The sequence below is a fragment of the Diadema antillarum genome, unplaced genomic scaffold (assembly GCF_040938485.1).
Source record: "Diadema antillarum isolate AM-2024a unplaced genomic scaffold, OU_Dant_1.0 seq00001438_RagTag, whole genome shotgun sequence".
Taxonomy (NCBI): Eukaryota; Metazoa; Echinodermata; class Echinoidea; order Diadematoida; family Diadematidae; genus Diadema; species Diadema antillarum.
The window spans coordinates 242,497-269,956 of record NW_027272188.1 but is presented as its reverse complement, the minus strand read 5'-3'; the positions used below and the strand labels follow the sequence as shown (position 1 = coordinate 269,956).

Sequence of the window (27,460 nt, the reverse complement as noted above, 5' to 3'; positions counted from 1 at the left end):
TGTGTGTGCTGAGAGGAATAACAAAACCTTAAGCCAACACGTGCAAGGAAGCTTGGCCTTTTCGCTTCCTCCCTTTTTGTCTCCATTTTGTTTTTGTATTATTCTTTCGATCGAGCTCGCATCACATTTTTAAAGCATTCCCCTGCGTCATAGCAATCCCCTCACCCCTCCAGTGCCCCCCATTTGCCATTCGGATCCCCCCTCCGCAACACGCCGCTGTCCAAACAGCCCGCAACCACCCCGCACATCGTCGCCATCACTTATAACCGGGTGAGATCTTGCTCAACTATCGTCAGCTGTAACAGGTCGTTCTGTTATCCCCGTGCTGCGAAAACATATCGTTGACGTTGGCCCGTGATGGCGGAATTTCGTCGCAATGTTTGTTTTCCATTCCCCACCCCGCTCTAAAAATGGCATGATTGACCTTTTCTACACTTTACACTCTCTGTTTTGCAATGTGTATGGCTTTCACGTAAGATGAGGAAAAACCGTAGCGTGTTTAATTCCCACATTATTAGCATCCATTGTAACAAAATTACATCTGCGCTCAATACAATTACAGGGATTATGATTATGGAGTATTGATCACGAAAGGTGTTAGTGTTGTACTGTAGCAGTACAGTAGTAGTAGTAGTAGTAGTAGTAGTAGTAGTAGTAGTAGTAGTAGTAGTAGTAGTAGGATATAGTAATATACATACGTTGTGGCATCAGCAGTAGAAGTAAAAATAGTAGGCCTAGTAGTAGCAGTAGTAACAGTATAGTAGTAGTAGTGGCATCAGCAGTAGAAGTAGAAGTAATAGGCCTTGCAGTAGCAGTAGTAGTAGGATATAGTACTATTGTGGCATCAGCAGTAGAAGTAGTAGGCCTTGCAGTAGCAGTAATAGTAGTCGTAGTAGTATAACAATAATATAAAAACAAGGAGGTACAAGGCAAGGCTCGTCTAGTAAGCCTATCTCCTTGGTATAAGCAGTAACTGGTGCATTATGACCAGGAGATATTATAGCAGTGTAAACAACATCTCGTTATTTCTTTACTTCTCAGATTTCATCTCGTATATATCTTCGATTTCATCAGCACGCGCGCTCTTTATTTCACGACGGACACTGTTCACACCTCGAGGATTTATTCGCATTAGCAGTGGGCTGGCTATGCCTTCGTTTTGTTGCATATACATGTATATCCGAGCATATCCGAGTGTTCTTACAGTCTCAAGAAGGACTCGCAAGCTCTGTGCTCAGGAAGCGCTCGTTCGGGACTGCATCTTTATCTTCTTCCCGCACACCTGCGTCTCTTTCGCAAGGGTTTGACGCTCGAGCTGCGTGGATTAATCCATCACCGACGGAGGTATATTTTTGCCGTGCCAAACCGAGGTGCCAATATCAGCGTCCATCTATCAGCCGTAAGAGGCGGGACAAAAAAAGAAACTCTGGTTGTCGTCGCCATCACTGGGTCTTCGAGGGTTTGTCACATGCAGTTATCTCCCCTTTGCGTTACTGTTGCTTTTTGTTTTTTTCCTCTATTCCGTTCTCGCACTTTTTATCTCCTTTTCTATCTATCTATCTATATATCTATCTATCTCTGTTTATGTATTTTTCTCCTCTCTTTCATTCACACAAACACACACACGAACACATACAGATATACTCGTTTATCTATCTATCTGTGTATCTATATCTATCTGTATATATTATATATATATATATATATATAGTATATATGTGTGTATAGAGAGAGATGAGAGAGAGAGAGAGAGAGAGAGAGAGAGAGAGAGAGAACATACGACAGATGGAAAGTGAAAGGAAGGAAGGGAAAAAGAGAAATTCAATCTCGCTAAAAACATAGTGCCACTTGAGTGTAAGCTTACTAACGCTTTCGATGTGTTAAGCGTCCAACAACAATCACTTCAAAAACAGGTGTGACTCCCTTGCCCATTCATTGGGTTACTTCGGTCAAGTGCTACTTTGGTGGACGCATGAATGTGCTTCAGCATAATATTTTGCGCACGCTCTCGATCACTCGATTTATCAACAAAGTTTTGCCTCTTCGTACGTGATGCCCACGTGTCCTCCTGCTGTCGAAATTCCCTATAGATTGGAAATCAATCTATAAGATCGTGATGAGGGACCAATCCAAAATTGCAATGGGAAAAAAGATTGACTTCTAAATCTACTAGATTGAGATTTTCCACTCTTATTTGGGATTTCTCTCTCATCTAAATCTAAAGAATTATTATTTTAGGGAGTGCCTGCAAGTCTGTCCTGTTTTCAGTGAGGAAAGCTAAGCAGCCAAGGGATGGAATATACTTTCTCAAACTCGTGTAACGTTATACAAGTTAACAAGACCAAGACCTTAAAGGGACGGCATAGTTTTGGTTGAGACCTGGTTTCAGATTTCTAACTTTTTGTGTGTGTGAGATTATGGGAAACATGACAGAGCATGTAATTTCAAAGAAATTCAATGTTTATTTGAAGAAAATTGTCTTGAGATGGCTGAGATATCCAAAACAAGCGATATAAGGTGGGACCTACCTTTTGTTAGTATATCTTTGTTTCACTTCATTTTATGGATATCTCAGCCATTTCAAAACCGCTTTTTATCAAATAAACTTTGAATGACTCTTAGAATGGTATGCTCTGTAATATTTCATAAGTGGTTTCTCAGTATCTTGCTAAAAGTTAAATGCTCATTCCTCATCCACACCAATACTATCACAATCCCTTTACGTCATAAACATTCATATAAATTATCTACTTTCTGGTATCAGTACCCGGCACTATGTAAATGCTCTGAAAAATTTCATCCAGAGCGTACTACTACTACTACTACTGTAAGTATAGTTGTGGTCGATTGCAAGAATTCCAAGCAGACAAATGTTTTTACGGAAATGTCGCAATGTACTTTATTAGGGATCGCAATCAGACACACCTTCCTCTCTCTCTCTCTCTCTCTCTCTCTCTCTTTCTTTCCCTATCCTTCGTTCCGTCTGGTAACAATGTGTGTAATTCCTTCTATTCAGTCACTCTTTCTGTTGTACTCCTCGTACACTCTGTTACCTTGGTACTCATTCGGTGTTACATTCCGTGAAAACTGGAATTTCAAAAGCAAACACAACAACTGCAATTATTGCATATGAATTATGCTATGCAGAATATTAACACATTAGTGAAACACTGTACATGCCTACAACACTGCTTCGTTTACAGATACTGAGATACGTGTAGACTTATGCCTATAACTTTCTCACTGTGTGCAATACTGATGCAATGTGATATTCCTTTGATTAGCCAGTACTCAAACATACACTTGTGTGTAACTAATCATTCTCTTAACCTTCAGAAGCAGAAGCCTTGGCAGGAGCTATTCATGCAAGCAACAATTACATTCTCCGTGCTATTAATCATTAAGAATGCCTCTTCATATTCATACAGGTATAACACATCATACACAGAACCTAGTAGAAATTCTACTAGCTACTTTACCCTTTAGTGTAGCCCTGGGCCTACAGTACAAATACTTCGATCCATCAATACAATTACTCTTTGCATGTAACTACTGTTAAGTATCTGAATATTTCACACAAAAAGTCTCCAAACAACATATCACTAATCACAGTATGGAATCAGTTACAATCAACCAGGCGGCCTTATGCACTGTAAAACAACTTCGGTACTCAGTTCTAGCAATGCATCTGTATGCTACATATACACAATAGTTACTGAGCAACTGTCATTTGACCCTATTCAGAGTGCATGCAATGGCAACTTGAATCGTGCAACTTTCACAGACAGTAGAAATGTAGTGACTTTCTGGAGAAATGTGTGTTTCAAGTTCAACAATACTGATCTCATTTTCTGCATACACGTAGTACATCACAAAATAACACAGTAAACTCTTAGTAACAAACCTCTTTGCCTCCTTCACAGGTTCTTCAACTCAAAGGCATTAAAAATGCAAGAAACTGATGAAGTTTTCTTCCACAAAGTAACTTAGGTGTGAAGATACAACAGCCATCATCTTCATCTGGCCTCTTTGTGTGTCCTTGTATGTGTCCAAGACAATGAAGGTGTAACATTAATGTGCAGCACATGATGTATACACAAATTTTATATACACATACATACATACTACAAAGTGTAGCTCATCATTACTTGTTGTGTGCATTCAAGGTCATCTCAATGTCATTGCTAGTCTTTGTTTCCAGACTGAAGTTGTGATTAATGAACTATTCCAATGAACACTCATTACAACTACTACTACTGCTACTACTACTACTACTACTACTAATAATAATAATAATAATACTAATACTAATACTACTTCTACTTCTACTACTACTACTACTACTACTACTTCTATAATGATGATGATAAGGATGATAATGAAAATTAAAATAAAAATAAGAATAATAATCATCATCATCATAGTCATTATCATCATCATCATTATGCATTATTGTCATAATGATAACAACATCGATAGAAAAACAATGATAGCAACAATAACTATAACGTTACCCGTGGAGTTTCTTTAACGGTTTCTGGGTTTGTTATATTTGTGCATCCTCCACTTTGTAACTGTTGAAGTGTATCACATTGGCGACCAGTGAAGACCTGCAATAAGTAAAATAAAACAGAGAGAAGAGATAATTTGGGTTACCATGGTTACATAAACACGTGCCTATTGATGTATTTTAAGTAATAGTGTGGCTTCCATGCCCTTTGTCAGTGCCCATTTACCGCTGATTCCTGTAAACAATGTAAAATTTCTTCAAATTGAATCAGACTACGAACAGCGTAATCTTGACGATTATGTCGCACTGTTATGTTGGTAGAAAGCAAATTGCCATCATGGTATTTGTTTGCTTACTTGTTTGTTCATTGTTGTTGTTGTAGGTTTTTTTTTTTTTTTTTGGTGAACAATGAATCATCGATATCAATGCCAGCATCAATACAAACATTAATTATAATACCTATAGTATACAAATGATGCACAGGATAGAGTGCGTTAGTGGAGGGTTTCACAATTGTAAATATCCTCGAGTGCGCTGCATCTCCACTAACGCCACGAAAAAATCCTGTGCATCATTTGTTTTATAAAATGGGTCGAAAACTAACAGCATTTTTCACGTACCTTTGTGGGTCAATACCAGTCAGCTACATGTAGCACTCGCTCGAGAGAGTCGAGTCAAGCACGTCGCACTCGGAAATCCCGCACATGTAAGTACTGTACGTATAAGAGTATGATGGGGGTTGGGTTTCCGGACACTTGAGTTCGCGCATGAAAACTTACCTATTTTACATAGAATATGCACCCTTTACCTCAAAGACTTCATATAGACTCCTCATATACTAGACAACATACTCTGAAAACGGCGTGAGAATTAACCTGCTAAATCGTTGGATTTCCCCTTCAAAGTGACTCCATGTACGCGTCCGGTCCCACAACGCTTGGTCATACTGTATACGTACGCCACATAATAGCCGGGTTCACACGTACACCAATTAGCGGGATACAAATCTCGAGATTTGCATCGCGATCGTCATCCCGAGTTTTTTGCTCGTGTGGACAGAAAAACCCCCAAAATTAGCGGGATGAGCATCGCGATGCTAATCCCAAGAAATCTTGCGCTGGTTCGTCAATTAGCGGGATAATTGGCCCCGCGCTGGTACGTGTGAACGGTCGGGATTAGAATCTCGAGTTTTTATATCCCATCATGCAATGCACACATCATAACAGCGAGGCCTCTGCGAAGATGTCCTTCACCTCTTTGGAGCACAACAACAACAGCGCGCGAACCACACCACTGACGCGTAAAAGACAATGGACAAAGGTAAGTGCGCGCAGGCAGTGATAGAGAAGGGCGCTGTGTGACCCAGTTTGCAGGCTTTGCTGTTATCTCTATCGGCAATTAGCGGGATAATTCGGTACGTGTGGACGCTCGCCAAATTAGCGGGATACCGATCGCGATCGCTATCCCGCTAATTTGGTACGTGTGGACGCTCGCAAAAAAAAAAAAAAACTCGGGATGTGCATCGCGATCGTCATCCCGCTATTTTGTACGTGTGAACCCGGCTAATAGCCGGGTTCACACGTACACCAATTAGCGGGATACAAATCTTGAGATTTGCATCGCGATCGTCATCCCGAGTTTTTTGCACGTGTGGACAGAAAAAACCCGAAAATTAGCGGGATAATCATCGCGATGCTAATCCCAAGAAATCTTGCGCTGGTTCGTCAATTAGCGGGCCCCGCGCTGGTACGTGTGAACGGTCGGGATTAGAATCTCGAGTTTTTACATCCCATCATGTAATGCGCACATCACAACAGCGAGGCCTCTGCGAAGAGGTCCTTCACCTCTTTGGAGTACAACAACAACAGCGCGCGAACCACACCACTGACGCGTAAAAGACAATGGACAAAGGTAAGTGCGCGCAGGCAGTGATAGAGAAGGGCGCTGTGTGACCCAGTTTGCAGGCTTTGCTGTTATCTCTATCGGCAGTTAGCGGAATAATTTGGTACGTGTGGACGCTCGCAAAAGCGGGATAATCTCGAGATGTGGATCGCGATCGTCATCCCGCTATTTTGTACACTCGGAAATCCCGCACATATATAAGTACTGTACGTATAAGAGTATCGTTAATACGTACGCCACACATGTTATGCACACAAGAAAGGCCGGCCGGCAGCCCGAACTAGAAGTTGTTTACAGGATTGACAGCGCGTATAGTAGCGCGCGACGCACTTGTAACAACTGATTGAGTGCGCACTGGTACTGCAGTGCAATGGTACTAAAGTAATCTAAGCCCACGTGACTCATTTCAGCGCTTCCTATTGGCTACACATGTATGTTCTTGAACCCATTTTATAATAAATAGTAAATAGGCATTATAATCATAATTACACACAAAAAATTACCCAAGTCACTTGACTCATTTTAGGTCAAATCTACTGAGTCATTGCTGTTGTGACACACCTTTTAAGTTCTTCTGAGTAAAAAGACTCGTTTTCCCGAATCTAACGAGTAAAATGACGCACACAGAATTACAATAATGAGCCACGAAATCGATGACTCATATTGCATCATCTCTATTTGACTCAGTAACTGTTATAAATGAGTCAACCGACTCATTTTATGTGACATGTGAGTCCAGTTATAATCGATTATAATCGATCATGTAATAACTTCAAGCAAAAGAATTAACTATTTTTCAGAAAATGTTTTCTGAAATTTCTGATTTTGTCGCGGATGGTAAATTGCATAATTTTTAAATATTTATAATTTCATATAATTTATGAAATATTCAGCTCTGTTATCAGAACAGAAGTCTTGAATAAATTGATAGAAAATATATTTCAAAACAGTAACCACATACATAAATACAATTTTACGACATGGGTATATATTAGAAGCATTGTCTCGTGATGTGTAGTTAGGTGTTAGGATTAAGTTAAGAGTAGGTTAGGAATAGCTAGTTACGAGTAGGATTATAGGCTACCACAAGATATAGCATCTGATTCCTATACTCCGTCTACGGTCGTGCTGCATGCGTAGGTCAGCGACTGGATCAGTATGCTGAACAAGAGACGTTTCAATCATTTTGCGTTTCGATTCTCGCACAGTGAGTCGCTTGACTCAGCATACTGAGTCACTTGACTCATTTAGTGACTTTACTGAGTAAAAAGACTCAATATTTGGCAAAAGTGTGTCACCACACGGACAAACTGAAGACTCACGCAAATGAGTCATTTGACTCAGCTGTTTGACTCAGCTGTTTCACTACTGGGCCAAGTGACTCAGTAAGCGTGAGTAAAAAGACTCAATATTTGGCAAAAGTGTGTCACCTCACGGACAAACTGAAGACTCACGCAAATGAGTCATTTGACTCAGATTTTTTTTTGTGTGTGTGTGTGTACTATCAACACCAAAATCAATAATCTGAGAACATGAATTATTGACTTCAATAGTCGTGAGAAGTTTATGTCAACCAGCAATCTCGGAACAATCCCTGGCAGCAGTTGTCATATCAGTCGCCACAATATCCATTACGAATGATTAGCCCAGTGAAATTCCCACCAAAAATAAGAAAACTAAATCTAACAAAATCTAGAATTTCCATGCTGGGAGAAAGTGAAAGCTGTTGTGTGACCTATTCCGCAATCAAACCGGTACAAGGCTGATAACTGTAGCTATATCCATTCCGGAAGAAGAAGTGGGAAAAGTACCAGAAATATACAGAAAGCACCAGAGTACAATATTACAGAGAGAAAAAAAAATATCAGACCAAAAAATATTTACTTACGTCTGTCGTACACCAAGCACAGTTTGGGTTGACTGAAATACAAGCCCCGCAGTCTTGAGCTCCTTGACATATGGAACTGAGCTCTTCTGCCGCTGGGAAGGGAAAGGAACATCAAAAAGGAGAATTAAAAGACATACTGAAGTATAAATTGTTAATATTAAACATGATGTCATTACAATTCAAATCTCTAACCCCTAAGGAACTACTGCACTGGCTGATTACAAGGCTGGTGAATACACTATCACGTAATGTTCCACGGAAGTACCAGTCCACATCACCTTTGATAATTATCTTGATATAAATTAGCAACATTATACCTCAGCCATCGCTGGGATAAACATGGCGACGTGATAACGGGATATATCATACAAAAAATTTATGTATGCAGCAAGTATAGGTACCTATATTATTTGCTAACATGTGCACAATAATTCTTATGTTCTCTAACGGAATAACAACATTGTGTAAGGAAATACCTAACGAACGCCAACAATAACCATATGACCGATAACTTGTATATATACGCCTACTTTGACAGTTGTTTAAAAGTTCGAACTTCATGATTTGAAAAGCTTTGTTTCGAGTAGGTTTCGAGTGGATCAATGCCACGTCGGGACAAATAACCTCGCTCCCCGAATATCATGCCAGTATTTTCTCCTGATGGAATATCCAATGTCTTCTGTGCTCCGCCAGTCAGTTTATACCATGATATGTCATTCGTGCGGTAGATATCCATTATCAGCTTTGCTGTCGCGTAGTAAAGTTATCTCCTTATGGACTGTTTACTTGATAAGTTTTTTTTCTTTATATGTGACCCTGCACCTCAAAACAAACAAAAAGTCGCCACACATGAATTTTTAGAGAAGACCATTATTCTGTCCATAATTAATGCCAACTTTCAAAGCAGTAACACTATCCTTTCAAAAGTTATTAGAGTTGAAAATGAAGAGTGTGGACAAGGTTTTTCAGAAATGAAAAAGGGATCCTAAAGACACACCTAATCACACTATATTCTATCAAAAATGTTCGAGATAAACTGCTAAAAAACACACTTTCCTGCCCGTTTTATGATACCAAATTTTAGCATAATGTCAAAGAAGACCCGCCCTTTCAGAAAATATGAAAAAGTCAAGTTCGGCTAGGTTGACCCATTTCACTTTATTTGTAGTCCTCACGCAAAATCAGTGTGTGCGACTCTATGTTCGTTTTGAGGTGCACGGTCACATATATGCCTTGTTGTTCATGATGTTTTCGCTGTCAAATCTTTTAAACCTTCCAAAAATAAAACAACAATCCATGCAACAGACGTCAAACTCACGTCACGCCTCGCCCGACGAATTAACGAAATCATCAATCTACACACACAAAAAAAATCTGAGTCAAATGACTCATTTGCGTGAGTTTTCAGGTTTGTCCGTGAGGCGACATACTTTTTCCAATCATTGAGTCTTTTCACTCACGCTTACTGAGTCACTTGACTCAAAAAAAAAACTGAGTCACTTGACTCAGTAGTGAAACAGTTGAGTCAAACAGCTGAGTCAAATGACTCATTTGCGTGAGTCTTCAGTTTGTCCGTGTGGTGACACACTTTTGCCAAATATTGAGTCTTTTTACTCAGTAAAGTCACTAAATGAGTCAAGTGACTTACTGTGTGAGAATCGAAACGCAAAATGATTGAAACGTCTCTTGTTCAGCATGCTGATCCAGTCGCTGACCTACGCATGCAGCACGACCGTAGACGGGGGTAGGGAATCAGATCCTATATCTTGTGGTAGCCTACAATCCTATCCCTAACCTATTCCTAACCTACTCTTAACTTATTCCTAGTACCTAACTACGGTTCTAGGAACAGTACCCCCTGGAAAAACACCCTCCGGATAACTACCACCCGGATAATTACCCCCCAGGACAATTCCCCCCTAGGGCAACTACCCCCCGGACAACTACCCTCCAAGGGCAATTACCCTCCAGGGTAATTACCCCCTAGGACAACTACCCCCCGGACAACTACCCTCCTAGGGCAATCACCCCCAGGGCAATTTCCCCTAAGGAAAACTACCCCCTGGATAACTACCCCTCGGATAACTACCCCTGGATAACTACCCCCTCGGATAACTACCCCCTGGATAACTACCCCCCGGAAAACTACCCCCTGGGTAACTACCCCCCGGAGAACTACCCCCTGTATAACTACCCCCCGGAGAACTACCCCCTGGGTAACTACCCCCCGGAGAACTACCCCCTGGGTAACTACCCCCAGGATAACTACCCCCCGGATAACTAACCCCCGGATAACTACCCCCCGGATAATCACCCCTTGGATAATTACCCCCCGGATAATTACCCCCGGATAATCACCCCCCCCCCCCCCCCCGATAATTACCCTCCGGATAACTACCCCCCCCCCCCCGATAATTACCACTAGGATAATTATCCCCAGGTTAATTACCCCCTCCTCCGATAACTAGACCCCAGATAACTTCCACCCGATAACTACACCCTTCGATAACTTCCCATGGATGATTACCCCGGATAAGCAAGCCTACAACTCCCCCTCCCCTATAACTATCAAGACGAAAATTACCCCCAGGACAGTGCACCACGCCAATTACCCCCTGGGTAACTACCTCCCGGGTCATTGCCCCCCCCCCATCTTACCTTTAATAAAAAGAATATAATTACTACAGGAAACGAAGTTCTTTGTATTATTTGCCAGGAATCACGGAGATGCCATACTGATACATCATTTTATGAAAACAACATCTTAAAGATTTACGATTTGTATCGTTTGCACTTAGGACAATTTATGTAAAAGCTTAATTTCTCCCTCTGTATTTTGACTCTATGTTCATAAAAAAACGAAGCTGTCCCTTCATATCCTACCCGGTAATCCAGTAAATGTCAATGCCTTTAACCAAACTATTTTCGCTAAATCTGTATTTTCTTTTACTGTTCCGAAATTTCGGATTTCTCTTGATAGTATAGTATAAAAGAAGTTTTAAGTTTGAATGCCTTTACCATTGAACTAAAGACATTTTGAAGAAATGTTACTCTTCAGAATGAGTTAAACTTTTTGCAATATTTTTTTAACCACAATTGTCTATCGTTTACCACAACTCCATGTAACACTTCTTTATTTTGAGGAGCTTATATCTCATGCCTCACGTGCCCTGGTTTTGACCCATCATCTTCCTCTTCCCTCTCGCTTTTCTCTGTCCACCGTGAAGGTAGTCTATTCCTGTCATTCATAACTCACCTTTCCTCTTTCTCTCATTACAAGGGATTTATCTCGTGTGTGTTCATGTGCAGTGCACTCCCGTTAAAACGAAATGCTCAGGACCGGCAGTTTTGTTTTTTTTTTCGTTTTAACGAAATTTCGTTGTAACCGAACAAATATAATATGCAATGTATAACGAAAAGAAGGAAACCACGCATAAAAAATTCTGTTTGTTGAATCCTCATCATACGCTGGAAAGCTATGTGAAATGGGAGAATACCTTTTTAATTTCGTTTAAATATTACATTTTAAAAAGAGCATAAAGTTGTTTGTGTTGTCACACATGTGTAGAAAATAACGGTGTAGGATTTGGTTACAGTTCGCTATTCCAAAGGTTCTTTTCTTACTAAAGTACGTTACTCCGAAGACTCCTTATTCCGAAGTTTCGCCATTCCCGGGATTCCGATGGTTCGTTTATGTGAAGGTTCGCATTTCCGCAGAATCATTATTCCGAAAGTTCATAATTTAGATCAAAATAATATATTGTTCATTTTCCGAAGGTTCGTTGATCTGAAAATGAAATGAGGTTCGTCATTCTGAATGTTTATAAATCAAAAAAAGAAAAAGGTTCACTAGTCAGAAAGTCCGTTGTTCCGAAGGCTTTTTCATCCGAAAATGAAATAAGGTTCGTTATTCCGAAGAAATTTTGTTAACGAAAAAAAAATGAGAAAGGTTAGTTATTTCGAAGATTTATTTATCTTAAGACGATTATAAAGATTGCAATTCTTAAGTTTTGTTAGTGAACTCTCCTTTTTCTACCATGGATTAACGATACTTTTTGTAATGTTCCGATTAACGAACGTTTTGAATTCCTATCATTTTCGGACTAACGAACCGTATAAGAATAAGAATAAGGACCATATTTTATTATCGAATTAACGAACCTTTGGAATAACGCCAAAATGTGCTTAATAACAAACCCTCTTTCATTTCCGAACTAACGGACATTTAGTTTTATCAGAATTTGTGTGTTTTGTATTAAAGGACTTCGGAACAATGAAACAAACCTTATCTGAATTCAAATTATTTTATTACAACAACGCAAGTTCCCCTCGGAAACTTTGCGTGATACACGGAGTGAACATTCAATGATGCGTTCGCTCATGCAGAGACGCTTTAATAATGCTTGTTCCGCTACGCATTTTCGAATGCGATCCGCATTTTGTTATAACGGAGGACATTTCTTTTGTTTTTCTTTGTCAGTGGCGCTCAGAAAAGACTTCGTGAAAACGAACATTTTGTTATAACCGTCTTCATATAAGCGAATTTTGTACCATAGACTTTAATGGCGATAATTTTGGGACCAGAAGTTTTGCTTCGTTATAGCGAAATTTCGTTATAACCGTGTTCGTTGTAACGGGAGTGCACTGTATCTTTATTTGTGTACTTCGTCTCTGTCTTAATTTGCTTTCTTTGCATTGTTTCATCAATTTTGTAACTATTTTACTGTTATACCGTTAACGCTCATTTCAGAATTGCCCTACTGCATTATTGGGCATATTAACAACTAGTATATCAAGGATGTGGGAAGAGATTGTCACCTCCTTGGTATGATCACTGCAGAGCATTACCTCCCTTGACAATTACTCCTTATTAAAATTAGGCTCCAAACAATCACCCCTCTTACAATAACTCTCTCCCAGAAAATTACGTCTCTCATTGTTATTTTCGAACACGTTTGCTATTTGAATTGAAAAAAACAACAACATTTTTTCATATCGTCTGGTTTTGGTCGAGACCTAACTTCAGGTTTTAAACATCTTTTGGGTGAGATAATTAGAAACCCCTTACGAAATATTAAAGAGCATGTTATTCCAAGAAGGATTCAATTTTTTGAAAAAAAATACTCCTGAAATGGCCGGGATAAAACAGAGCAGCCCTATAATGTAAAAAGGATTCTGTCAACTACAACTCTCCCTAGATCTATTCAAAAAGAGGGTGCAGGACAAAAGACTTCGTTAACAACTAGGGGTGTTTTGTAAAAAAAAAGAAGAAAGAAATGCCGTTAAACTCGTAATATTTTACTCTTTCTAATGACACTAACTTATATTTGAACTGGATTTCCTCTTAAAGTGTCGAGAACATTTAATTTGAAAACTAGCACAATTCTACTTGTATGTAACACAAGCTGTAATTTTACTCTCAGGACAGATTAGGACACCTTTTGATAAAAGTTGCCAGTTATGATATCTTGTTAGTCTCTAATAATTTCAATAAAACCATGGGTTCTGCTTGATTGATAAGCTCGAGTCACTGACTTGTTACCATGGACCTGCTTTGATCGACCTACAGCGATTGGTAATTGTGTGGAACTGACAGCTTGTCAGGACTGATAACTTTAATAAAACCGTGCCCGGATCCTATCAGAAATTACGGCTTTATATCGAAGAGTCCCTCGCTAATGTTAAGGGAATATGAATTGCAGTGAAATCAACTCTCCTTTTCTTATGTTTATCGTCTATCATGTGTTATAACGGTAGAAAATAAATGACAAGCCAAAAGAGTGATGACAGTGTAAGAGAAAGGTGCATCTTCTGATATGGTGTTATGAACTTATGGAAAATATACGACGGGTGGTAACTTTCGGGGGGCGGGGAGGGAGGGTTTGTCCAGTAGGTAAGTATTAGGAGGGGGCGGGGTTCGGGGTATGGTTAATGGGGGGGGGGGGGGTAGTAATCCGGGTGGTAGTTATCCTGGGGGTAGTTATCCGGGGGGTAGTTATCCGGGGGGTAGTTAGCCGGGGGGTAGATCTCCGGGGGGGGGGGTAGTTACCCAAGGGGTAGTTATCCAGGGGGTAGTTATCCAGGGGGTAGTTATCTGGGGGGGTAGTTATCCGGGGGGTAGTCATCCAGGGGGTAGTTACCCAGAGGGTAGTTATCCGGGGGGTAGATGTCCTAGGGGTAATTGCCCTTGGGGGTAGTTGCCCTAGGAGGGTAGATGACCGGGTGGTAGTTGTCCTAGGGGGTAATGGCCCTGGAGGGTGATTGCCCTAGGAGGGTAGTTGTCCGGGGGGTAGTCGCCCTAAGGGGGAATAGACCTGGGGGGTAATTATCCGGGTGGTAGTTATCCGGAGGGTAGTTACCCAGGGGGTAAGTGCCCGGATACGCCTAACTACACATCACGAGACAATGCTTCTAATATATACCCATGTCGTAAAATTGTATTTATGTATGTGGTTACTGTTTTGAAGTAGATTTTATATTCATTTATTCAAGACTTATCTTCTGATAACAGCGCTGAATATTTCATAAATTATATGAAATCATAAATATTTGAAAATTATGCAATTTACCATCCGCGACAAAATCAGAAATACATTTCAGAAAATATTTTCTGAAAAATAGTTCATTTTTTGCTTGAAGTTATTACATGATCGATTATAATCGTCTCATTGGACTCACATGCCACATAAAAGAGTCGGTTGACTCATTTATAACAGTTACTGAGTCAAATAGAGATGATGCAATATGAGTCATCGATTTCGTGACTCATTATTGTAATTCGGTGTGCGTCATTTTACTCGTTAGATTCGGTAAAACGAGTCTTTTTACTCAGAAGAACTTAAAAGATGTGTCACAACAGCAATGACTCAGTAGATTCGACCTAAAATGAGTAAACTGACTCGGGTAATTTTTTGTGTGTAAGTTTTGCTCGGAGTGAGGTCAGTCGGAGCTTGGTCATTTGGCAATTAGATCGATTGGCCCTTGCTTCTCAATAATGTCTAATCCAGACCGTCCTCCTCGCTTGTCCGAAATGAAGTCAGTCCTGCAACTGTTATATTATTTTCTCCCCGGACCTAGACCGGGTCAAGATGGACTCAAGTCACTTCCTGAGGTTGGTCGTTTGCGCTTAACACCCTCACTACGCAGAGTATAAAAGAGTTACTCTTTTGTCAATTCATCGATTAAAGTATTAGCAAGTTTATAGCGACTTTACGTATATAAAGTGGATTGATCATGTTTCATTGTAGGGCCTACATGTACATAGATTTAAATACAATGTCATCACAATGTCAATCTATGAGCATAAGTAAGTTTAGATAGAACTTCAAGGCAAGGGCATATCGAAAGAAAAAAAACGCGATCCAGACACGATGAGAATACGTGCATAATCGATATATGTGACCCTGCACCTCAAAACAAACAAAAAGTCGCCAGACATCTATTGAGTGATGGATACTATATTTTGATTATCAAATTCAGATACTTTTTTTTGTTTTGTTTTTACAATGATATGCTTTGTACACTTATATGCATTGATGAAAATGGAAATGAAGAAAGAAATGAAAAAAAAAAACATACTTGATTTTGGGCGGGTCTCTCGAGGGGGAAAAAATCTACAATTCGTTACAAACCATTATAGAAGAAGAGTTTAAAATATCTATTGAGTCTTGTTTCCGTAACTGAGAACTACTAAATAAGGTTATCCGCAAGTGGTGACAGTATTGTGCCACCAAAACAAGACATACAAGGATGCACACTTAGAGTACAAGTTTTGGTATGTACTTTTTCTTTCGGTCGAACTTTCGCATATCTCATTTGTACCTTGCATTAGTCTCTTGGAATGTATCCCCGAACAAGTGACCCTTTCAAGTGATAATGACGTCCATCCTTTCACGAAAATTTCTATAAAACCACTTTCCCTTTTTACAGCTAAATGTAAAATAGAGGATTTAGAACAAACATCCAGAAACCAGTCTACGAAGTCTGTCCAACTTTTTTTTTCTTTTTAAATCAAGGCACTTGATAGTAATACTATAGCTGATACCCCTACCCCTTCCAACTGGGCACGTATGAATGAAGTAAGTAATAGATGGGGATTAATGGATCCGAAAATGACTGTGTCGTGTCCCTCATGGACTTCATGATGCGCCGTTGATCATCCTAGATGCCTCAGCAAATGAAGGGGTCATCTTTTTTCCTTCTGTCTGTACTGTGACAAGCTCCCCGTACCCCATCAACACAATATTCTGTCCCGTGTGTACTATATCCTCTCGCAAAAAGGAGAACCACCTACCACAATCCCCATCCCATCTTGTCCTCCCAATGTGTCTTTCGTCGATCCGGCTTCCCATCTTTTCCTCCCAGTCAGGCGTTCTTTTACTATTTGTATGCATGACGGCCCGTGAGCCATCATCCCCCAGTTCAAGGTTGAGTGATGCTCGAGATTATCTCCGCCACCTTTTCGGCGCTCACGCGCGGAGCTATAGCAGGAGGATAGTTTTCGTATAGAGGTCACATTATCTGTGATAAACAACCAGCAACTTTCCGGTTACTGTTTTTTTACACCCATCGGCCGCTTCTTCCCTTTTGTTTTCTTTTTCCTAATATTCTCTTAATACGCGTTATTCATGTCTGACTTTACAGTCCTTTTTTCAGGATACCACTCTTTGCTGTTCATATTACGTTCGTCCACCATACACGACCATTGTTACACAAACTGCACAGTGAGCAGTAGCATATAGGATGAATTATAATGTAGGGTATTTATTTGTATCGTTGAAAAATGTTTTACACTCTGTGTATATGATTTATCAAAGTGATGAAGAGAGTGGTAATAGAGTCAGTCAAGTCTAACTCAACTCAAATTATCACCGAATTCCCTCAGTAAAACAACAACAAAATACGCATGAAAACACATATGTATGCAAGTCAACCCCACCCATTGTACCCCCACTAGTAAAGAAAGTGTGACAGATAAGATGGGCCTAATGCTTAACGATTAGACTTTTGAGGGAAATATATCTGTCTTCATCCTAATGGTAATAAAAGTGCGTAATCAAAATAAAGATCAGTAATTTTAGGCCAGTTTTCAGCCAGCGAGTCATCTTTGATAGATGAAAAACGAGTCTTCTCATTTGCTTTTGACACAAACTTACCCCCATGCTGCAATGCACCTTTTATTGATAGATATACAATGCGTTGTCGCTTCACAAAAATAATGTGCAATTTTTGGTAACGCTTCGTTGGATGAACCACATGCTCTCAGGTAATATACTTTGAGAAAAAAAATCTAGCTATCAGCTTTTTCCTCCTTCTGGTCCTCATTCCTGTCTAAGAAAGCCATATTAACACCCCGTTGTTTGATATGAAGTCAAAGCTTTTGAAGACGAATATGAAATATACGAAGCATAAGTAGAAATTTTGATAAGTTGCGATTATTTTTAGAAAACTCTGGTAATAACTGTTCTGCTATAGGTCTGACCGAAACATGGTTGACTCCCAATATAAGTCATTTATTTTCTATATCCGGCTTTGATTTCGTGTACAGAAATAGAAAAGAAAGAATGGGTGGTGGCGTGGGTTTATACATCCCCAACAAATTTGAATATTCTATCCACGAAGAATTGAATGTCATGACTGATGTAGTTGAATCTCTTTTTGTTGAAATGGTAAACCCGAATGGGAAAAATATACTGATTGGAGTTGTTTACAGACCCCCTGGATCGAATCCGAATGATTTTTTGTTGTATATGCAAAATTTAATGCAGAACTCTATTTTTACAAATAAACATGTATATTTAATGGGTGATTTCAATATTGATCTTATGAAATGTAACTCCCAACATATTTCGCAAGAATTTGTAGAAACCTTAATGTCTGTTTCTTTATTACCGTTAATTTCTAAGCCGACCCGTGTTACTGACCGATCTGCCACTTTAATTGATAATATTTTTTTGTAATATTCTCCCAATTCCCGAGTCTGGTATTGTTTTATCTGACATCTCTGATCATTATCCAATCTTTACACAAGTGCCAATTAAGTTATCTCCTAGGCAAAATAATTATCAGAGACGTCGTAAGATTACGGCCAATAATCTTATTAATTTGCAAAATAGTTTAAAAGATATTGATTGGTTTTTTGTATACAACAATACCGATCTTGATTTGTGTTATGATTATTTTATGAAAACTATCACTTCTAAAATTGATGAACATATTCCGTTTTGCACAAGGAAAAGTTCTTATAAAAGAACTCCAAGACTCCCGTGGATAACCCAATCACTTTTAAGATCGATTAATAGAAAAAAATAATTTGTTTTATAAATACAGGAGTAACCCTACGGATAAAAACAGACAAAAATATGTGACTTATAAAAACACGCTTACTAATTTATTGCGTTTACAAAAGAGAAAATTTTATGTCAACCAGATAATGAAGTATAAAAATGATATTAAGAATATTTGGAAAACAATAAAAGATGTTATGAATACATCTAATGATGTATCTAGTATTTCAGAAGTACGATGGGGTAATACCTCAAGCAATGTACCTGCTGGTATGGCCGAAATTTTTAATGATTTTTTTGCATCGATTGGGAAAAATTTATCACAAAGTATCCCTTCATCTAATAAAGTGTTTTATGATTTTTTAGATATACCTAATCCTAAAACTATATTTTTGGACCCTACGTATAATGAAAAGTTATTGATATTATTCATAATTTGGAAGAAGGGAAAAGCCCAGGTTGTGATGGAATCGATAATTATTTGTTGAAAAATATAATTCTTCAAATAATAGATCCTTTAGTATATATTATTAATTTATCACTTAGTACTGGGCTTGTACCAAGTCAAATGAAGACTGCCAAAGTTATACCTATAAATAAGAAAGGGGAGAAAAATGATGTCAATAATTACAGACCAGTATCGTTATTAACTTCAATTTCTAAAATTTTGGAAAGAATAGTATATATCCGAACTGTAAAATTTTTCAACATGAGTAATATATATACGAATTTTCAATTTGGATTCAGAGAAAATCTTAACACCACCCACGCTTTACTTACCTTTGTGGAAAAGATTACACATGCACTTGATACATTTTCGCATACAATAGGCATCTTCCTGGACTTTTCAAAGGCTTTTGATACGATTAATCACGGTATACTTCTTTCTAAATTATCCCATTATGGTATTCGCGGGAAAGCCTTGCAATGGTTTACGAGTTATTTATCTGACAGATTTCAATATGTACATGTGAACAGTTTTGATTCTTCTATGAAGCAAATAGAATGTGGTGTTCCGCAAGGAAGTTTGTTAGGCCCACTGTTATTTATAGTTTACATTAATGATTTTTATAGGTCTTCAGATAAACTCTCTTTCATATTATTCGCGGATGATTCCAATCTTTTTTATTCCCACCCTGACCCTAATACTTTGATTAGTACAGTGAATGATGAATTGAAGAATGTCTCACAATGGATATATGCAAATAAATTGTCACTGAATATTGAGAAGACAAAGTATATGTTTTTCAGTAATTCTTTAGACAGATTACCAGGTAATGTTATACTTGACACTACTCCTCTAGAAGAGGTTTCGTCTATTAAATTCTTAGGTGTTTGTGTTGATAATAAGTTATCATGGAAGTGTCACATAAACAATATTTGTAAAGTAATTGCACGTAACATAGGTATAATGAATAGATTGAAATATTATCTTCCTTCTTCGGCTTTGATTACGCTTTATTCAAGTTTGGTATTGCTGTACTTGAATTACGGAATTCTTGCTTGGGGGAATACATATTCGACATTGTTAGATAAACTTTTTCTTCTGCAAAAGATGGCGCTCAGAATCGTTTTTAACCTTCATATCCGAGCACATACTGACAAGCTTTTCCTTGAGCACAAAATTCTGAAAATAAAAGAGTTGTATTTGTTTCAACTTGGTCAATTTATGTTTAATTACAACTGCAATCATCTACCCAAAATATTTTACTCTTATTATTCACCGTAACAGCCACGTACATAATTATCCCACTAGACAATCTAAAGAATTTCATCTTCCCTTAGTTAGAACTGTACACACTCAAAATACATTTGTTTATACCGGACCCAGATTTTGGAATAGCTTAGATAATGATCTAAAAGAATCTGTGAAGTTAATTACATTTAAGTATAAACTCAAAAAATGTTTGTTTTCTAAATATACCAGTTAATTCTGTTTAATGAAAAAACCAGTCATGTTTCACTTTTCCTTGAGATTTTGTAGTGTGTCCACAGACCTTTTCCATCCCTCTCCTTTTCCTTCTCTATTCTTCCCTGCTCCTTTTTCCTCGTTCTTCGTTGTCCAGTACCTGTGTGAGTGCATTTCCTCAAATTCTGTTATTTCTGTGTATTGTGTTATTGTTGTTGTTGTTGTCGTCGTTATGTTTTTTGTGGCCGATTGCATATCTTCCTTTCCGCTCAATTTTCCTGGCACACCTGGCCCCATAGTGTCTGTGCCACAAATGTGATATGTTATATAGTTTATACGTTTGCATCCTAAAATCCTAGTAATGTATTGTTCATAGTATCAACATCATTATATCAATGAGTAAAATGTACAATAGTATATAGAAGAATTTAAAATGAATATGTCTTATTGGTATAACAAATTGGTGCTGTTGTTGTTTTGTTCCTGTGTTCCACGTTTTACAAGCGTGGCTTTTTTAGTGGAACACTGTTTTCCATCATTATGATTATTTACTATTTTTGTTGCCATGACAAAGTGCATTGTTTCTTTTTTACGACATCATTCGTGTATAATATACTTTATATTGTATTGAAAAAATCCTTTATCGGACGAGTGTAAGAGAAATGAAAAAAAAATGTATCACTTTGGATTATGCCAACTTTTTCTTTTCTTTTCTCTGTGATGATGGAAATAAATAAACTATTGAATTGAATTAAATTGAATTGAAAAAAAATTGAATTGAAAGAAGGCCTTCACGTTGCCCGTATTATGTAGAAACTTGTGTTACTTATCCTTGAAATGTATATCCTTGTGGCTGGTATAAACAACCAAAGGCCACGCCAATGATATAGCAAGGCAGTTTTACTTGATGAAAATCTGATTCGCAATGGCCGAGATATATACACACAAAAGTGAAACAAAGCGATCCTGATAACAGGACCCGTTGGGTCCCACTTGTAATTACGATCGCTTTGTTTTGGATAGTTCAGCCATTTCAAAACCAATTTTCATCAAATAAACTTTGAATTTCTCTTAGAATCCTTATTATGTTCTTCCATAATATTTCGGAAGAAGTTTCTCATTGCCTTAAAAAAAAAATCATCAAAAAAGTTGGAAAGTTCAAGCCCCATCTAAACAGAAACTGTACCATCTCTTTAACAACGTGGTGTTGGCATGCACGATGTAAGCACTGATCATGGAGCTACCTCCATGTATTAGTACGGGCTACTATGTCGAAATATTGGATCCCGTGAGATTTTCGTGCCAAAATGGATTTTTTTAGCTAACTTGGTCAATTTGGGGGTGCTGAATCCAAAAAACTTTGGTTCCATTTTTTTCGACCACGTCTTCAGCCGCCATTTTGAATTTCAAAATGGCCGCCACAGCAACCTGTATTTTGACTCAGATCTCATGATGTGAGCATCACAGAAGGTTCAAATTTGATGCAAAAAGCATGTTTATGATGTCAGACATTCTGATACCCCATTTCCTGATATTGTAGATCGTTTTCATACAAATTGTGGGCTGCCATCTTGAAATTCAAAATGGCCGCCATAGCTTAATGTATCTCAGTATCTCAGTATCTCAGGTTGTAAGCATTATGGAAAGTATAAATTTGGGGCAAAAAGCATGCCTATGATATCAGACATGCTAATATATACATTTTTGATTTGAATGATGGATCATTTTGGTTGGCGGCCATCTTGAAATTCAAAATGGCCACCATAAGAAATATAATTGGGCCTATATCTCATATCGTATGCAGTGTGTAAGGTTCTAACTTGGGGCAAAGAGCATGCGTATGCTATCAGACTTTCTGAAGCATATTTTTCTGAAATGATGATCCATTTTTGATATCATAGGTGGCCATCTTCAAATTAAAAATGGCCACCATACCAGAATGTATATTTTGACCCATATTTCATGTTGTAAACAATACAAAAAGTTCACATTTCGGGCATAAACTGACCTCATGATGTTGAACATTCACATGCACTTTGATCTCCTCCCTAAAATTGCAGATCACTTTTGAGGCTGTCATTTTATCATTCAAGATGGCTGCTTTTCAGCTAATATCTGTGGTTACAAGCAACTTTCAGATACATAAATGTTTATTGTGGTGTGCATTGTACTTTCTTTTACAAACACAGACACGTACACATAATTATATACATTCTGTAATAATGGATTATTCGCATTGGCTGCCACACATTCGAAATTTATTACCATTTTCCCATAATGCCCTAGTAACTAATGATCATATTCACTCATACCCTACCCGTTGTTCCCATGATTTTCATTTAAGTAATCCAAAACATTTACTTGCTCAAAAGTCGATTAGACATCACGGTCCGGATACATGGAACACTCTTCCTGAGGAGATGAAACAGTGTGCCTCCTTGTTTTCATTCAAAGCAAACTTAAAGAAGCATATTTTATCACAGTATACTTCAAATACGAATTAAGCACGAATAATTTATATGACTCATGTTGGTCTCCCGATAGTAGCAACATCGTAAGTCATTCCCTCTTCCAGCAAACCAATTTTATTATTCTAAATCCCAGCCTATCTGTCCCTGTGCACTTTCAAGCACTCGCACGCACATTCACCACCATCACACATCAGAGTTTATTTTCCCCTGCTATCTTCGCAGCAGAATTTTGTATTGTTACCAATTTACCTATATACCTACCTTTTCCTCGGGCCGGCCATCTTTTCAAGCAATGCTTACAATGGCGGCCCTCTGCATTATCACTTCTTAAATATGATATTGTTATTGTAATCCCAGCTGCATAGACATGCATAATTTCCTTTTATATCGGTGTTTATGCAAGTCAAACGACTCTGTTTCAAATATACTTTGTATGTTTCCCATGTTCACGATTATTCAATCTATGTATATTTTGATTTCCAGAAAATAAAGTATCTACCAAAAAAAAAAAAAACAAAAAAAAAACACTCTTGAAATTCAAGATGGATTTCGACCCATATTTGGTGCTGTAGAATCGTTACCCTTCAAACTCGAGCATGCTGGAGAACTTTCATGTAGGACCTATATGTATATGTAAGTCAATTACTTCAATAAACAGTGTTATTATTGCATAGGCGGGACTGCTTCCCGTAGGTACACTGCCAAGTTGAAATGTAAAATGGCTGCCATGGGAAACATTCCTTTAAGAGCATTGCATTTGGGTAAAACTTGTGAATGGGAAATCATGTGATTCTGGTGTCAAAGCAAATGAGAGATTGTCCAGGTTGAAGTCATCCACGCCCAACTTCTAGAAGGCATGGACGGTGTCATTGCACATTCTGCATGATTCAAGGCTTAGATAATTCTTCATCCATCTGCTCTTTGAGACATCCTCAAATTGTCAACTTCAGCCACCGCCATAAAAGGCATGACCAAGCAGACCTTTGTTTTTCGCAACAACTTGCAGAACACAATCTCTCAACAATATCGATTGTACTTTATCATGTCTATTTCCAGTGATGGAGCAGACAACATGCGATGCAGTATCAAAAGTAAAGCAAAGATCCATTCGGAAAATGAAAATCTCAGTGTCTATACGTAATAATCATCCATATCTCTGAAATTCCCTGTTGCTTTTGAAGTAGCATCCAATACATGCAATTGAATGAGGATATCTGCTTCCTCGTTGTGACGGGTGAAAGCTCCCATGGCATCTTTAATGAACCCTTTGTTTCGTTTTTTCCCCGTTCTGTAGATGGTATGGACTAATTAGTATTTCAACTTTCAGGCTGATTATTTGGCTCAGGTTTGTGAGTTTCTAAGGCATGGGTATGAAACATGAACCTGTTTGAGAGAATGAGAAGGCCATAAAAATGTGAGATGAAGAGTGATTGTGGAATTACTTACAACAGTAGAACTTATAACTTCCTATCAGTGCATCGTCCAGTAATGACTGGATATAATGACAGATCTATTACAGACTGTTGTACCGGTAGAAGTGCTATAAGAAGGTATAGTAGTCCTCTTAAGCTTAATAACTTTTGATCCAATTTTACACGGTGTATTTCAATTGCAAGAGCTGAATGTCTGGCCTTTCTCATAATTATCATAGACAGATATTTTTTTTTTTTTTGGTTAATATATATTTTGAAATTCTTTCAGATACAAATTCTTCGTACAGAACATGAAAACTTCCCTTTTCATCTCCTTTTAGAATATCCTCCTGGAATGTGTCCGATACCTGATTGCCAAACACCACATTCACCAGTTTGCAGTGACAATTTTTGAGATTACCCTCGTGTAATGGTGTTCTAAGTTGTTGAAGAATTCTGATGCATCCAAAGTGCCACAGAACTGAGCTATTCTTGTTCCTTTGTAGGTTTAGAATAATTGGCGGTACAGCAGTAAGCATCTTGGAAGTCTCGATAATTGAGGATGACCAACAAAAGGGCAATCAGAAAAAAACTTACTCATTGGCATTCCTTATTCATTCTGTGTTATTCCAGAAATACATCCATTATGAGCTCCCTGATGAGTTGTTTCATTTTGTGGTCAACAAACAAGCTTGAATGGGGTGACCATGGCATTTCTTGCAATTGCGAGTCTTTTCCTTGTTTGTTTTCATTGTCTCGAGGCAGCATCAAGTTTTGAGATCACCTTTAATCGTATCAATGCTTGCTTTTGTACATATATTCAAAAACTGGGATTAAACATAACTATTAACGAAGTTCCACGACAGCAAATAATGTTTTGCCTGAGAGGCAAAAACAAATCACATGTACGCGAACCACATACCCGCTTGGCTATTGTAATTATGATGTGGGATGTAACGCTTCCACGCTTGCCCACACTTATGGGAAGTGGTATGGGACCCCTCCCCCCCCCCCCCCCCCCCACGCAGTATTTGCCCCTCGGGATGGCTTGATGACGTCATTGGAACCTCGTCCTTACAGTCTGAATTTATGGCGGCCATTTTGAATTAAGAGATGGCTGTTCTGCATGACATGAAAATGAATTCGGTCTAACTAGGACAATTTTGGCAAATTCATCTAAGGCGCTTACCAAAGTATTATATGTTTTTCTATGGCCACCATCTTGAATTTCAAGATGGTGGCCTATCTAATGGTCCACAATAGGAAACAGCTGTACTGGACCGTTGAAAACCACAAGCATGTGCATTGCTGAAAATTTGATGCTCCTACAATAATTCCAACATGAGATATGGGTAAAAACGCTTTGGCGGCCATTTTGAATTTCAAGATGGCAGCCTGTAAATTGTATTAGAACAATCCACAATATCAGAAAATGATATATCAGAGTGTCTGACATCACAACCAAGCATCCTGCACCAAATTTGAAGCTTCTACCATGCTCACTGAATGAGATATGGTTCAAAATACTGTTTGCTATGGCGGCCATTTTGAAATTCAAGATGGCAGCCTACAAATTGTATCAAAACAATCCACACTATCAGAAAAAGATAAACCAGAATGTCTCACATCACAACCATGCATTTTGCACCAAATTTTGAAGCTTCTACAATGCTCACTTAATGAGATATGGATAGAAATACAGTTCGCTATGGCGGCCATTTTGAAATTCAAAATGGCGGCTGAAGACGTGGTCGGAAAAAATAGAACCAAAGTTTTTTGGATTCAGCACCCCAAAATTGACAAAGTTAGCCAAAAAAAAAATCAATTTTGGCACAAAAATCTCACGGGATTACATAGTAGCCTCTACTATATTGATTATGGCAAAGCAGTCCACGCCACGGAGTTGGACAGGATTCTAAGTTTAGTTAAATAAACAGTGCACCAGACTGCAGAACTGTTATACGTGCGTGTAATCACGAACGCGTTACGTATACTTACATGTTTTAAAATCTGTCTATGTTTTTGTTCAAGCTTACATAAGCAGGGAGGTGTATTAAAGGGATCGTACAGTTTTGGTTGAGACCTAATTTCAGGTTTCTAACATTTTTTGGTGAGATAATGAGAAACCTCTTATGAAATATGAAAGAGCATGTAATTCGACGAGGAATTAAATGTTTATTTGATGAAAATTGGTTTTGAAATGGCTGAGATATCCAAAAAAGAGCGATTCTAATAAAGTGTGGGACCTACACTTTATTACGATCGCTTTGTTTTGCTTTGTTTTTGGATGTTTCAGTCATTCCAAACCCGATTTTCATCAAATAAACTTTGAATTCCTCTTAAAATGGTATGCTCTGTACTATATCATATGTGTTTTCTTGGTATCTCGCAAAAAGTTATACAAGCCCAATACTCATCTTCACCAATACGGTACCATCTTTTTAAGCTGCAAGGATTCACACAGGAAACTAAACAAAGCAGGATTAGGAACTAGTTCGAGTTCCGCATGGAGCTCTGTCGCAAAAGGTCACAGTTAAGCGTCAGGTTGGATATACACGACAGTTATAGGGTCTAGGTGTCACTTTAAAGCGCAGCAAAACTCACTGAACACAGTTCAAGGAAACGTCAGCAAAGTGGAGAAAAAAAAAGATTCGACACGCGCCGGAAGTAAGAGTGTCAATGTGACCTCACAGGTAACACGACTGAAAAGTCTCTATGGCGGTTAACTAGCTTGCAACATGGCTGGGTCTTCGGGACAGTCCTTGTCCCATAGAATCTATGACGTACGATGGATTCACTGCCCCTTGCCCATTGACGCCCTTTTTATATTTATAAGGTCGAGTAAGTATGTTACAATAATCTATAAATATATCAATATATCAACATATAAATGGGTCAGAATTTTGAACGATCTACAATCGAGCCAAAACAAGGCAAAATTTAAAAAGTAGGAAATTCTCCAAATCATTCATCTTACCTGAAAGAGTATAACTTAAGCTTTAATATGAACCCAATTATACTAGGATTTTCCCAGAGGAACAAGTTTTTATTCACCGCTGAAGTTTACCATGTCCAGAGCAGC

At 38.4% G+C, this 27,460-nt stretch overlaps 1 protein-coding gene across 1 annotated transcript in view; it reads right to left on the bottom strand.

The window, feature by feature from the left end:
* The window catches only part of LOC139709491 (integrin beta-1-like), a 149,852-nt gene that overhangs the window by 35,301 nt on the left and 87,091 nt on the right, over positions 1 to 27,460 (bottom strand). Inside the window, exons 3-4 of the mRNA XM_071621452.1 lie at positions 8,301 to 8,392; positions 4,515 to 4,610 (exon numbers count right to left, since the gene is read on the bottom strand). Of these exons, the coding sequence (XP_071477553.1) occupies positions 4,515 to 4,610; positions 8,301 to 8,392 (188 nt within the window). The remainder of the gene's footprint in view (positions 1 to 4,514; positions 4,611 to 8,300; positions 8,393 to 27,460) is intronic.